The sequence below is a fragment of the Rutidosis leptorrhynchoides genome, chromosome 5, assembly GCF_046630445.1.
Source record: "Rutidosis leptorrhynchoides isolate AG116_Rl617_1_P2 chromosome 5, CSIRO_AGI_Rlap_v1, whole genome shotgun sequence".
Classification (NCBI taxonomy): domain Eukaryota; kingdom Viridiplantae; phylum Streptophyta; class Magnoliopsida; order Asterales; family Asteraceae; genus Rutidosis; species Rutidosis leptorrhynchoides.
The window spans coordinates 32,408,648-32,422,267 of record NC_092337.1 but is presented as its reverse complement, the minus strand read 5'-3'; the positions used below and the strand labels follow the sequence as shown (position 1 = coordinate 32,422,267).

At 34.4% G+C, this 13,620-nt stretch overlaps 1 protein-coding gene across 1 annotated transcript; it reads right to left on the bottom strand.

Moving 5' to 3' along the window:
• Positions 1–668: 668 nt before the first annotated feature.
• LOC139848508 (vascular-related unknown protein 4-like) lies at positions 669–1,939 on the bottom strand. The gene is given in 5 exon segments (XM_071838237.1): positions 669–790; positions 1,004–1,075; positions 1,233–1,502; positions 1,505–1,540; positions 1,868–1,939. Coding segments are annotated over 5 exon segments (564 nt in total). The 3' UTR covers positions 669–676.
• Positions 1,940–13,620: the final 11,681 nt, after the last annotated feature.

Here is a 13,620-nt window from a genome sequence, read left to right as displayed (position 1 = left end):
ATGACAATCTGCTTGCTACAAATTAAAACTCAACAACAGTAACTTGATATAACAATGGAATCCAAAAAAAAGAAAGAAAAATTATACTCCCTCTGGCCCATATTAATACTCCACAGACAAAAAACACGCAATTTAAGAAAATGTCATAAAAGTACTGTACTTTCTGTTTACTTTCCAGTTTTACCCTTACATTTTCTTTCTCCTCTAATTCTATCCACATACATACATTAAGGGCATAATAAAACTTAAGCTTCTTATTCTTTTCTATTTATAGAAGTGGACTATTAATTTGGGAAATCTCAAAATGGAATACTAGACTATTAATATGAGACGGGGGGAGTAGTGTTTTAGACATTAAGAAACAAAGAATCGAGCGAGTAGATGATTCGAGACCTATTAATTGTCTTCCAACGATAGTATAGAATAATTTACACAGACGCGCCACAAGACTCTAAAAGCTAATTAACACATGTTATGGCTTATGATTATGATTGTTCTCTTCTAACACATAATTACTAATTATCAGACATACATCAATCACTTAGTCAATGTATCAATGTATATATGATTAAGACTCATTTTAGACAGTTTTTTGGATCTTAATGTAAATTGTGATCCATCATTTCTTGGATTCTGTTCCGACACTTGTGGATCATATCCAAGAATGTCTTGTAATTTAAGAAAGATAATTGGCCAATGATGACAAAGGTACTAAACAAAGCCCTCTTTTCTTCAACTCCATATTTGAACCCACCATTCTTGTGTTTTCTTCTTCATAGGTGCCAACCTTCTGCAAAATCCAGAATTTTAGGAGCAACTTATAAGTAATCTTTTTAATCATATATTATATTATTATATTCTAATATACTTTATACTATTTGTTATGTGTCCACCTTTCATCACAAACCAATTATCATTGTTGCTAGCTGTTATTGATCAAAAATATGGTCAAGTGTAATGCTCAACTTGTATTCTCCCATTAGTGATTATTTAAGTTAATTACCTCTGAGACGAGTAGGGTTTTCTTGTTCTTGTTCTTGTTTTTGATTTTCGCTTGATCGATATAAGAACTAACCTGCTTGAAACAAGATGAAAAGAGGATTAGCAAACATGTTGAACTCCCTTAGTAAGAAAGCATCAAAACAATGCATTTGGAAATTCATGGCATATAAGAAATCAACCGATTTCAAGGTATAGAAAAATGATGCATATGTATGTGCATGAAAACATACCTTTGGACTGCTTAAGGGAGAACTAGCAGTGTCTTCTAAAGAATCGTCAATAACTATCCCTTTAGTTTTCCTCTTCTTGAACCTAACTTTCTTAGCTTGATCATCTTTAAAGAACGACGCTTTCTTAGCGATAGATGAACGAGAATAATGCACGCACGAATTTAGGGTTTCATCACAACTCATGACCATTTCTTGTTCATTTTGCAATAAAAATTCCTCAAAGTAAAAGGTCCAGCTGCTTTCTTCAGGCATATCAGTTTTGTTCATGGGTGGTTAAGTTCTTGAAAATTGTAAACGTTTTCAAGAATCTGAAGTAAGGTTTGTTGGTCACTTTGCAAAGTTTTTTTTTTTTTGGGGGGGTTGTATATATAGCTAAAAAGTTCAAAAATTTAAAGAAGACTAAACTCATAATAATATGTTTTGGAATCTTGATTGTGGGCCTTATAGAGTCAGGGAGATCCAGAAGGAAAGTTTTGACCTTTGTTGTTTGTCATTCTTGAAAATGATTTGAATATATATAGATCACATTTCAAACCCATTTTCTTTCCACTAGTATGTTAAGTTGAATGAGTCTTTTTTAATCCTTACAATTTAAGAAGTAATATTGGCAAAGTTCTAGTATGAAAACTTTTAACCTGGAAGACTTTTCCACCATAAGGAAAATTAAAACAATAGTTATTGGCAAGACATATAGTACTATCATTCATTTCTTAATTACAAATTGGATATACGAATGCTAGTTTCAGTAAACTAGTAAAGGCATATGACTTTATGTAACACTTGTCATAATTTGGTTGGTATTAGTTGACATTAATTTTATAAAATTCTTGTATTGATTATCCATTTCCCCGCTTTATTTTTATTTTATTTTATTTTTATTATCATGACCATCTTTTTCATTGTTAGTGGATAAACGTATGGCCTCGGTTCATTTGGACTTCCTACAAAATCAAAGTTATACACACGAAATTCCACTCTCAGCTCCCCCATCTCACTCTAAGTGCATTGATTTTGAGAGCAAATTGAATAAGCTATGACCCTTTTTAGACTTTTGTTGATCTACCTTTGACTTACTTCCTATCTATACCCTTGATCCAAGGTAGCCGAAGGACCTGAGAGTCCATCCATACAGAATAAGAGTTACATCCGTACGGATAGAGTGCTGATGCACGGATAAGTTATATCCGTACGGATGAAGGACGCATTCGTACGGATACATCTGCAGACTCTATAAATATGTGATTTTGGATTCATTGTCAAGGTTACGAACCCTAACACCTCTTAACCGATTACAGTCGTTCCTTAGCGAACCCTAATCGATTCCTAATCGTTCCAAGCGAGTTCTAAGGTAAATCGATCAATTAATCAAGTGTTTTCGATTAAAAAACACTACATCGAGAATTTCGCACTCGAAATAGAAATACACAATTATTTAGTTCAATTTAAACGATCCTATGTTAATGTAACAGCCCGAGTACAACTCGTAGTGGATATTGTCCACTTTGCCCCGACGCACGGTGGCTCACGGTTTTGCTTCTCGGGACTCACCCTTAAAACGCGTCCACTAGAGGAGGTATCCACACCCTTATAAAGGGTGTTTCGTTCTCCTCTCCCACCGATGTGGGATGAGTTCTCACAGTTAATCTTATAGGAACTCCACACTCCACACCTCATAATTCATGTATTTATTGGATAAAAGTAATTAACTATTTAGCGATTGCTTTATTGGTATATATAGACTATAGAACACAAACAATTATTATTACAATAATTAGCATTTTTCAATTGTAGTTATATGAAGAATTTACACGTAAGATAAATAAAGTTGATTCCTTGAACATATGTGAATTGTTTTCTTTTACATATTTGGATAAATGTTACAACCAATCAAAAGTTAAACTATTTTGTACGCTAAGACTGTTTCCAACGCGGCGTCAGAAGGGCCCGCGTCAGACTAGCTGGTAGTAGGTGACGCCCCTGACGCCATTAACGGGGCGTCAGATTCTGACGTTTGGGGGCGTCAGTCTAAGATTTGACTAAAAAAACGGGCTTCAAATGGTGTGCTGTCTTCATCTGATTGGATGGGGTAATATATCCGTTACCCAACGGATATATACCCATTTTTTTTGTTTTATTTTGTTTTTTTTTTTTAAATTCAATTTTTACTCCATTTTACTCCTATTTAAACCCCAACAATCATATCAATTTTCACACAATTCATTTTTACTTGCTCTATTTTTTTCTACTTTATTTTTTTTTGACAAAAGTCTCTTAGTTTACAAATGGGTTCGAGGTTACGGGGGTCTAATTCTGACTCCGAAGATTTGCGGATTGTTCAATTAATTCAAGAAATAGAAGATGATGATTCCGAAGTCGAATCGGCACCATCTATTCCGAGAGTTAGAGGTTACATCCCTAGGGAACGGGAGGTTGCTGCACAACGTTTGTAGAATGATTACTTTTGTGAGACGCCAAAATATCCACAAAGAAAATTTAAACGTCGTTTTCGCATGCGCATACAATTATTTCTCCGGATAGTGCAAGGTATTACTACTTTCCAAAGTGATAATATGCCAGTATATTTTAGTTACTTTTCTCAAGGATTTGATGCTATCGGAAGGCCTACATTTACTACTATACAAAAATGTACGTCGGCTATACGTCAATTGGCGTATGACACCGCTCCTGATATGTGGGATGAATATTTGCAAATGAGTGAGCAAACATCAATACTATGTCTATATTACTTTTGTATGTGTATTATTACATTGTACAAAAAAGAATACATGCGATCTCCGAATGCACACGATGTTGCTAGATTGTATAGTGCTCACGAGAAGAGACATGGGTTTAAGGGTATGCTCGGTAGTATAGACTGTATGCACTGGAAGTGGAGGAATTGTCCTGTTGCTTTAAAAGGACAATACACTAGGGGTGATCACAAGAAACCGACCCTTATGCTTGAAGCTGTTGCTTCTTATGACTTGTGGATTTGGCATGCTTTTTTTTGGGATGGCAGGTTCCAACAATGATATCAACGTTTTTGGGATGGCAGGTTCCAACAATGATACCAACGTTTTGATAAACTTAAGAACGGAACATTTCCATTTGCACCATTTGAGGTAAATGGGCATGAATATAACAAAGGATATTACCGTACGGATGGTATATATCCCGATTGGGCAACTTTAGTTAAATGATATTCATGTCCTACTGAAGAACCAACGATTAAGTTTACAAGATTTCAAGCTAGTGCCCGAAAGGATGTAGAGAGGGCATTTGGGGTTCTTCAAGGTCGTTTTCATATTATACGCCTAGCTTCACGAAGTATGAGCGTTAACAGGATGCGAAGAGTGATGGAATGTTGTCTCATATTACATAACATGATACTTGAAGATAACGGCTTTGCACTTTCTAAATGGGAAGAAAGATTCACTACCGAAGTAATGGAAAATGGTATGGAACGTATACGAAACAGAGGACGAGATCGAGATATCATCGCAAGAGAAATAAGGGATCGAGATCTGCACAACCAACTCACCGAGGATTTAGTCGAGCATATTTGGAGCCTTCCACCGACTTTTCGCAATGCGAATTAGTTTTTTTTTTAATCTATGTAATCGTCAATCTATGTACTTTTAAATTCTTATAAAAAATTAATTATGTATTTTTTTTATTAATGTTATTTATTTTATTTTGTTGTATTTATTTACCATTTTAATGTAATTTATTTTATTTTGTTGTATTTATTTACCATTTTAAATCATTTGAAAAAAAACAAAAAACCTGGTGGACCCTACTGAATTTGACACTGGCATTTGACATTTGGGTTATTGGGGGGTCAAAATTTGACACTGCCATGTCACAGGCAGATGCACTTTTTGAGCCAAAAAGTACAAATCTGCCTGTAATATCACAGGCAGGGTTAGAAACAGTCTAAAAGGGATTGTTGTGTTGTTGTGGTGTTGTGAGGGGTGAAATTTTTGCTGACGTGTCATTGTTGTGAGACTGAGAGGGCGCGGTAATAAATGTATTGTTGTGATCTTGTTTGGTGCTGATGTGACATTTATTTTTCATTTTTTATTAATTTAATTAGACAATAGACATTAGATATTATAATTAAATAGATAAGTAAATATAATTAAAAACACTCAAATTTATTAAATTAAAATCCTAAAAAGAAAAAAAAAATACATAATTTAAATTTAAAACTTAAAAAAAAGTACAAAAGATTCGTCAAACTCATACGGTGATGTCTTACTTCCCAAACGCCAAAATGCCAAAACATTGGGTGTCCCAAACACGAAAAGATTCGTCATGTTTGTTTCGGAAAAAATAATCGAATTTGTTAGTAAAAAATGAAAGGTTTTGACTATTGAGGAATTGATTCTTTGAATTTTCTTGATTATCAGATGACGAAGCCATTTTGATTATTTGAAAAATGGAGGAATGTTTACGAAAAAATGAATGAAAGAATGTTTAAGAAAAATGAATGAAAGAGTGTATATATAGAAATAAAGATTTAATTTAATTTTTTTTTTATTTTTTTTTATTTTATTAGAATTTGAATTTGGTTCAACGGTAGGAATTTTAGAAACTGGTCAAACCTCAAAACCAATCCTACACTATGTATGGCTTAATGGAGCGTTGTATGTTTCGTGGTTCCAACCGACAACGACACAACGAACGAGGACACAGCGGCTCCATAGAGCCCGTTGTGATCGTTGTGGTGCAACGAAAGTGACTCGTTGTGCAACGTAGGGAATGGCCTATACACGTGTTACAAAAAACACTCACGTGAAGAACCGGTTATCTAAATGATGTTTTACTGATGGCCGATGGGAGTCCAATTGAAAATGACGATGTATGTATCATATATTCATTATATTGAGAGCAAATTGAGGGCCTTCATGTATTTTCTTGCTCTTTTCCATGATCTATTCACTGCAAATCTAAATACTGACACAAATGCAATGAACATTATTTATTCATTATGAGTGCATGGGCTCATAAATATTTAAATATTATATTTCATAAAAAATGCACAAATTATTCATGCTTCTATACATTTAAAGACACTTAATATGCCAGCTTAAAACAAGTTTAACTCTAGTGATGAACCAAATAAACAATTGCCGATCATCTTGTTGGGGATAATCGGTTAACGGCTTCAAACTAAAGTTCCACATTTGGACATAAAAGAAGCTAATATATACATATAAGCTTATGATAATTAACCTCCCTCTATCACCAATTAGAATTAGTTTTAGAGTACAACGGAATAAATTTATTTGTAGCACATGATTTTGGTTTAAGAACAATCCTACAGATGGTAAGGGGGCATATTTGATATCTTTATCTTTATACAACATTCAACCAAATTGTTTGTATTAAATTTTTACATATATGTACAAGTTTTAGACACTCCTGGATATATAAAAGTTTAAATAATCTCAACGTGGTCATTTGAATCTTAAAGACAGATTTCATCAAAGAAATCGTGATTAAAATAATCACATCATATCACATACTCCGTATCATATCATACAAAGTAAACATGAAAATGGCTACTACATGTGGTAATGGGAGGTATGTAGTAATGTTTTTAATAGTTTTATTTGAGAAGCTTATAAATTATAATGGATAATGGCTCTCATTTTCAAGAAACATAGGAGAATAACTCATGTTTTAGGGTCAAACCTTTTTTTATGTGGTAGTGGGGGTGGCGGTTTAATTAAGCCTAACATGATGACTTGTATTCTTAAAATTTAAAAGAGTAAAAAAAAGGATGTCCTTTTAATTATGAATTAAGGTCAAGCAACCATGTTTTTTTAACGGCAGGTCAAGCAACTATGTATTTCAATCTATTATAATACTATTGACGTTTAAAGAAAATGATTTACATTGATATAAATTATAATTATAATTCATTGTAAGTTGGTCGATCAGTTACATACATCTGAATGCCGTTAATAAAAAGTTACATACATCTGAAAAAAAAATATTCGTCTTTTTAGATAACTTAACCTAAAAGAATGAAGACATCATTCGTTTACCTTTTTTTCTTTGCAAAGTTAACATATAGGATTTCAATATCCAGTTGAATTTTTTGTGTCGTGATCTAGCTAGTTATAATGGTGTGTAAAGTTAAAATTATTATTTCTAAAGTTTAGAATATGGAATAGAAGTTAAAATGATGATAATGAAGTATAAGTTCACCCATGGGTTATCATGAACGGGTGTCAACAAGCTATAATTGACCCATGTCACCACATGAAATTGTAAAATATGGGGACAACATGAACTAGCTACGCAACTAGCTATTGATTGTAGTGTCGGTCCTGAAAATTTAATTATCTAAAATGAGGTGGAAAAAAGTCATTATCTCATAACGAATAATATAAGCCTTTTAGAAAGACGCCCTTGAGCTTTTCTAGAATGCTATGAGACTTTGGTTTTTTTAATGGGGCCTTTGATGTTGTTTTTGGGCCTATTATACTTCATCTTCGCTGTTCCGATCGCGTTGCCCTAGTTTTCATGTTTCTCAAATATCTAAATATATCTGTATATATAAAAAAGATTAGACCCCTAAAAACCTTGTGCTTCGAATGGTCGATCGAGTTGCTCCCCTCCGAGCCTCCCCTGAAAATTTAGTTAGGTATTGAAGGTACACGTCATATTTCAATCCGTAACAATTTGAGACCGTCGGTTAAATTCTGAAAAAAGAATAAATAATATTAATAATTAATAATAATAATAATCTTAAAGATGTTTAAATATGATACAATACAAATTATGAAATGATCTCTACTTAAGTGCTCATGAAAAAAACATAAAAGGTGATTTGATCGTTTCATATTTTACATTTACATTTGCACCTATGTGAGATAGATTAATGGTAAAAACATGCTTTTGTGTTACTTTTATGATGATTGAAGATTCAAGAATAACTCTTAAAAAAGATGTAAAATTGAAGAGAAAGTGCATTTTTATCAAAACCATAAAAATATGGTTATGGCCGTATGTATATGGCTTTGGTAAAAAGAAAATCAAGACAAAGCTATTTGGGCCATATCTATACAGCTCTGGTATACGATTTGGGCTTCAAATCGTATGCATACGGTTCTGGACCGTATGTATACAGTCGGGTAATTTTGGTGATGTTCAATTTTTAAGGGATTTTAACTTAGGGGATAAGTTATCTCACATCTGTAAACACCAGTCCCTAAGCCAGGGGCGGAGCTAGGATATTCGGTCGATGGTGTCACTAAAATGTCTTTATGATTTTTCTTTTGTTGATAAATCGAAAATTCATAAAAAGTTTTTCATGAATGCTATTTTTTGTTGTAAAAATTACTGCACAAATATAAATAAATGGTTTTTTTTTTGACAGCGATTGGACAAATATAAATAAATGGTTATTTGATAAGCATTAAGTGTTAAGTTGCAATTCATTAGTACTAAAATTTAGGTGTGACCCCATAGCTTACTTTTGAAAATATATAAGTGGGATCCATTTATGTAGGAGTCTAAAATTTGAATGAAACTACATAGTAACTATGTAAAAATAGTTTGACAAAAACTATACAGAAAAAGTCTAAACTACATAGTAACTATGTAAAAATAGTTTGACAAAAACTATACAGAAAAAGTCTAAGTGTTAAGTTGCAATTCATTAGTACTAAAATTTAGGTGTGACCCCATAGCTTACTTTTGAAAATATATAAGTGGGATCCATTTATGTAGGAGTCTAAAATTTGAATGAAACTACATAGTAACTATGTAAAAATAGTTTGACAAAAACTATACAGAAAAAGTCTCGAACTAGAGAGTTTGCATTCATTCACTTAGATCTCAAACCAGTCAGCTAGCATGACATATCATTACGTTTATAACATGTATATTATATATCTAATCAAAATTTGAGTGGGGTCACTTGACCCCATAAGTTTACAAGTGCCTCCGCCCCTGCTCTAAGCCACAAATTTTATCACATACTCCGTACCTTTTATCATTTTTGAAGTTAGAAATCAAACCCTAACACAAACATACTAAACTTTTCAAAATTCAAAGCGTGTTCATCATTCTACTTCAAAGGCTCATACTGTTTATCATCACAAGCATATGCTTGGCTAACTTTTCTTTCTTTATTTCTTTCAATTAACAATTGATGTATGTTTATTCATTCAAATACTTATGTTGTTTCATTATTTTGTAAGGATTATATCTTTTGAGTTATGATATTGTAAATCGTTCAATTTAATGTTTAATGCAATTTGTTTTTATTATTGCAAGAAGTGTTATTGTGATTTAATAAGTGTGGTTGATTCAACTTAGTGTTAATTTAGATTACGGGTAAAGACAAAGTGTTAAGGTTGCATAATCATGTACAAGATAATTACTTTAACGAATTTAAGAATTGATGTCTAGTAATCTATAACTTCTATTAAATCTCTAAAATGATGATGTCATCATTTCACAATTTAACTCTTTATTTTGCTAAAAATTGTCATTTATAAAAATATGGATGATATCATTAATCTTAATTAATTTATAATTAAAATATAATTATTTACTAAAAATCTATCTATACTATATAATAAATCTCTATAATGATAATGTCATAAATAAAGATTATTCAAGCTTAAACAAAATTCAAAAATAAAATGAAAAATTCTAAAACTCACATGATGATGTTGTTAAAATAATTAATTGTATTTAATAATAATATTAACATGTCAATTGTATAATACATGAAGCATTATGTATAACCTTATGATAAAAACCTCTATAACCATATGTACAATATTTGAAGTATTATGTACACTCTTATAATTTTTTTTTTTTTTTGAAAAGCAAAATATATTATTATTAATGGAATATTTAATTACAAGATCCTATACTCATCTATACAATGAAATGGAGATACATGTTGTGGGGAACTAAATTATGAGGGTAGCCGTCGGATACCATAAAGACTAGCGAGGGCATAAGAACTTGAAAAAACAAGCCGGGGTAGAGAGAGGAACAGTGACGATCAAGCGCCAACAAAGTTACTACAGACTAACCCGATTAATCGAACCCTCAGTAGAAGATATAGTATTCGAGGGCTACGCTTGAGAGTAGGAGCGTATCAACCGATGCCGACACGATATGGGGGATCCGCCACAAAGAATGAAGGATTGATGAGCCATTGGTGCCATATGATAGGTTTCTTTTTACTCAATCTTTTGGAGATCCAGCTAAAACTTTGAGATTGAATTTCGGAGAGGATCGATGCAATGGACCAGACTTTTTTGGAGAATACTTTTGCGTTTCTATGTTTCCATAACATGTAACATGTAATCCATTTGGTTGCTTGCCATATTGAAGAGCCGAGATTGTTGTGTGTGAAAGTTTGCTTATTGATGATAGCGTCATTAAGGTTTGAAATTAGTGAGTGGTCTTGGTTCCACCAATCTAGTACGTGTTTCCATATTTGGGCCGATTTTGGACAAAGAACAAGAGAATGCTCAATGGTTTCTATGTCCGATTCGCATAAAGGGCAAAGGATGGAGTCGAGATCAATACCACGTTTGTCTAATTCGAATCTAGTAGGTATCTTTTTTTGAAATGCTCGCCATATGAAAATGAAGACTTTTTGTGGTAGTAGATTGTTGCGGGGAATCGTCATGTTGAGGGTATTACCACCAAGCTTAAGGGAGTTTATCAAGTGTGCCATAGATTTGGTGGTGTAAGTGCCCGAAGGGTCGAGAGAACATTTCCAAGAGTCGGGTTTTTCGGACAATGTCACGGAGGAAATTATATTGTTTAGTTCAGTTAATTCATTGAGAACACGGCCGTATGGAGATCGTGACCAGCACCAATTACCGAGTGAAAGTCCATTATTTTGCGTGATTCTTTCAGCGACTGTTGCTTCTTTATTGGACTCGAGCATGTATAACCTGTGGAAAAGTGTGCTGAAACGTTCCGACCCAAACCAAATGTCATTCCAAAATTTAATAGAGTCACCATTTCCGAGGCATTTTGTGATGGCAGTAGAGAAGGAAGTCCCGCATTTGTTCGCAACCTTGCCAGCTTTGATGATTTCTTTCCAAACTGTGCGACCTGAAATATTCCTGCAAGAAACGTCAAATTCCAACCCCCCCCTTTCCCGTATATACTTGTGATAATTTTAACCCAAAGCGCATTTTCCTCGTTTTTAAAACGCCACCACCATTTGCATAGTAGTGAGATATTTTTGCTAAATAGGGAACCCACGTTTAACCCACCGTTTTCGTAAGGAAGTAGAATTTGATCCCATTTTACCCAATTAATTTTGTTTTCAGAGGATGTCCCACCCCAAAAGAATTTGCGTCTTTTGGCCTCAAGGAGATTAAGGATGGAGGTAGGTGCATGGAAGAGAGAGAAGTAGTAGAGCGGTATACTACTTAGTATGGATTTAATGAGGGTGAGTCGACCTCCGAAAGATACGGTTTTGGCAGCCCAATCGGAAAGCCTTTTATCAAACTTTTCCACAATAGGATGCCAAGATGAAGGGTGTGATGAGGGGATACCGATAGGAAGGCCGAGATATGTGAAGGGAGTGATACCGGTAGAACAGTTAATGTAGTTTGCCATTTCTTCGGTTTCGGGAGGGGAAGTTCCGATACCGAAAAGTTTACTTTTTCGGAAATTGACTTTGAGTCCAGAGATTTTCTCGAAGCATTTAAGGAGTTTGGAAATGTTTTTGGCGTTCCTTTTACTCCATTCCCCGAAAAAGATGGTGTCGTCGGCATACTGTAGGTGGGTGACCGTGACGTTGTCATTCCCTACATTGATACCATGAATATGGCCATTAGAAAGTGCCCGTTTAGTAAGAATGTTGAGTCCTTCCGCGACGATGATAAAGAGAAAAGGTGAGATGGGATCACCTTGGCGAATGCCCCTTTCAGGGGAGAATTCCATTGTGGGAGAGCCATTAACAAGGATGGAAATGGATGAGGACGAAAGGCACGCACGAATGAGATTAATCCATTTCGGACCAAATCCCATATAGTGCATGGTATTAAACAGAAAGTTCCATTCGATGCAGTCAAAAGCTTTTTCAAAATCAACTTTAAAAATCAGACCTTTGCATTTTTTTCGTTTAAGTTCGTCGATAATTTCGTTTGCAATAAGAACGTTGTCTAGGATGTTGCGACCTTTGAGGAAGGCTGTTTGTTCTACCCCAATGACCTTGTGGATGACTTTGGCGAGGCGATTAGAGAGGATTTTGGTTAGAATTTTATAATAACTGCCGATAAGACAAATAGGACGGTATTCGTTCAAACCGATGGGATTAGGTTTTTTGGGTATGAGGGTGAAGAAAGATGCATTGCAGCCTTTGGAGATTTCGGAATTGGTCCAAAACCATTCGAGTGCTTTAATGAGATCGTGTTTAATAAGGTCCCAGTATTTCTTAAAGAATTTCATATTAAAGCCGTCGGGACCGGGCGCCTTAGAGCTATCACAATTGGAGAGTGCGTCCCAGATTTCTTTTTCGTTGAGTTCATATTCGAGTATGAGATTATCCTGGGGGGAGATGTATTGAAGGTGGGGAGCATTATCGAAGGGGCAATGGTTATTAAGGTTATTGGATTTGAAGAGGTTTTTGTAGTAGAGGTATGTTTCTTGTTTTATGACGTTGGGGTCTTCGATCCAGGATCCGTTAATGGCTATGCCGTGTATGTTGTTTTTACTTGTGCGTTTTTTAATGTAATTATGGAAGTATTTTGAGTTTTCATCGCCTTCGAGGGCCCATTTAATTCTTGATTTTTGTTTTAGCATGTTGGTTTTAGTTTTTTCTTTTTCGAGGTGAGAGAATTTTTCATTTAACCAATTATTTTTCTCTGTTTCGGACAAAGGTCTAGATTCAGCAATGGCTTCCCATTCGTTGATTGCATTAAAGTGATCTTGGATTTGGGAGTCGATGTTATCAAGTTGTGTACTATGTTTTTTGAGTTCCATTTTTACATTTTTGAGTTTGTTACGAAATACACAGTCAGGGCGGTTTCCAGTCGTTGGGAGTGACCATGCCCGAGTAATGACGGAATCAGCATCTTTAAGGTCGAGCCATGTGTTAAAAACGCGAATAGGTTTAGGTCCGGAGTCAGCAAAGGTATTCCTAAGGAGTATGGGGCAGTGGTCCGAGAGGTCACGGTCAAGAGTTTTGGAGGAGATGTTAGGCCACAGTTTGAGGATTTCATCGGAGACAAGGAATCTGTCTAGTTTACTAAACTTCATTCTTTTTATACAGATTCGAGTGAATTTTTTTCCGCCGAGTGGCAGATCAATGAGACCGGAATTGCTAATGAAATTGTTAAAGTTATTAGCCCAATGTTGATTAAATTCACAGTTCATGCGTTCA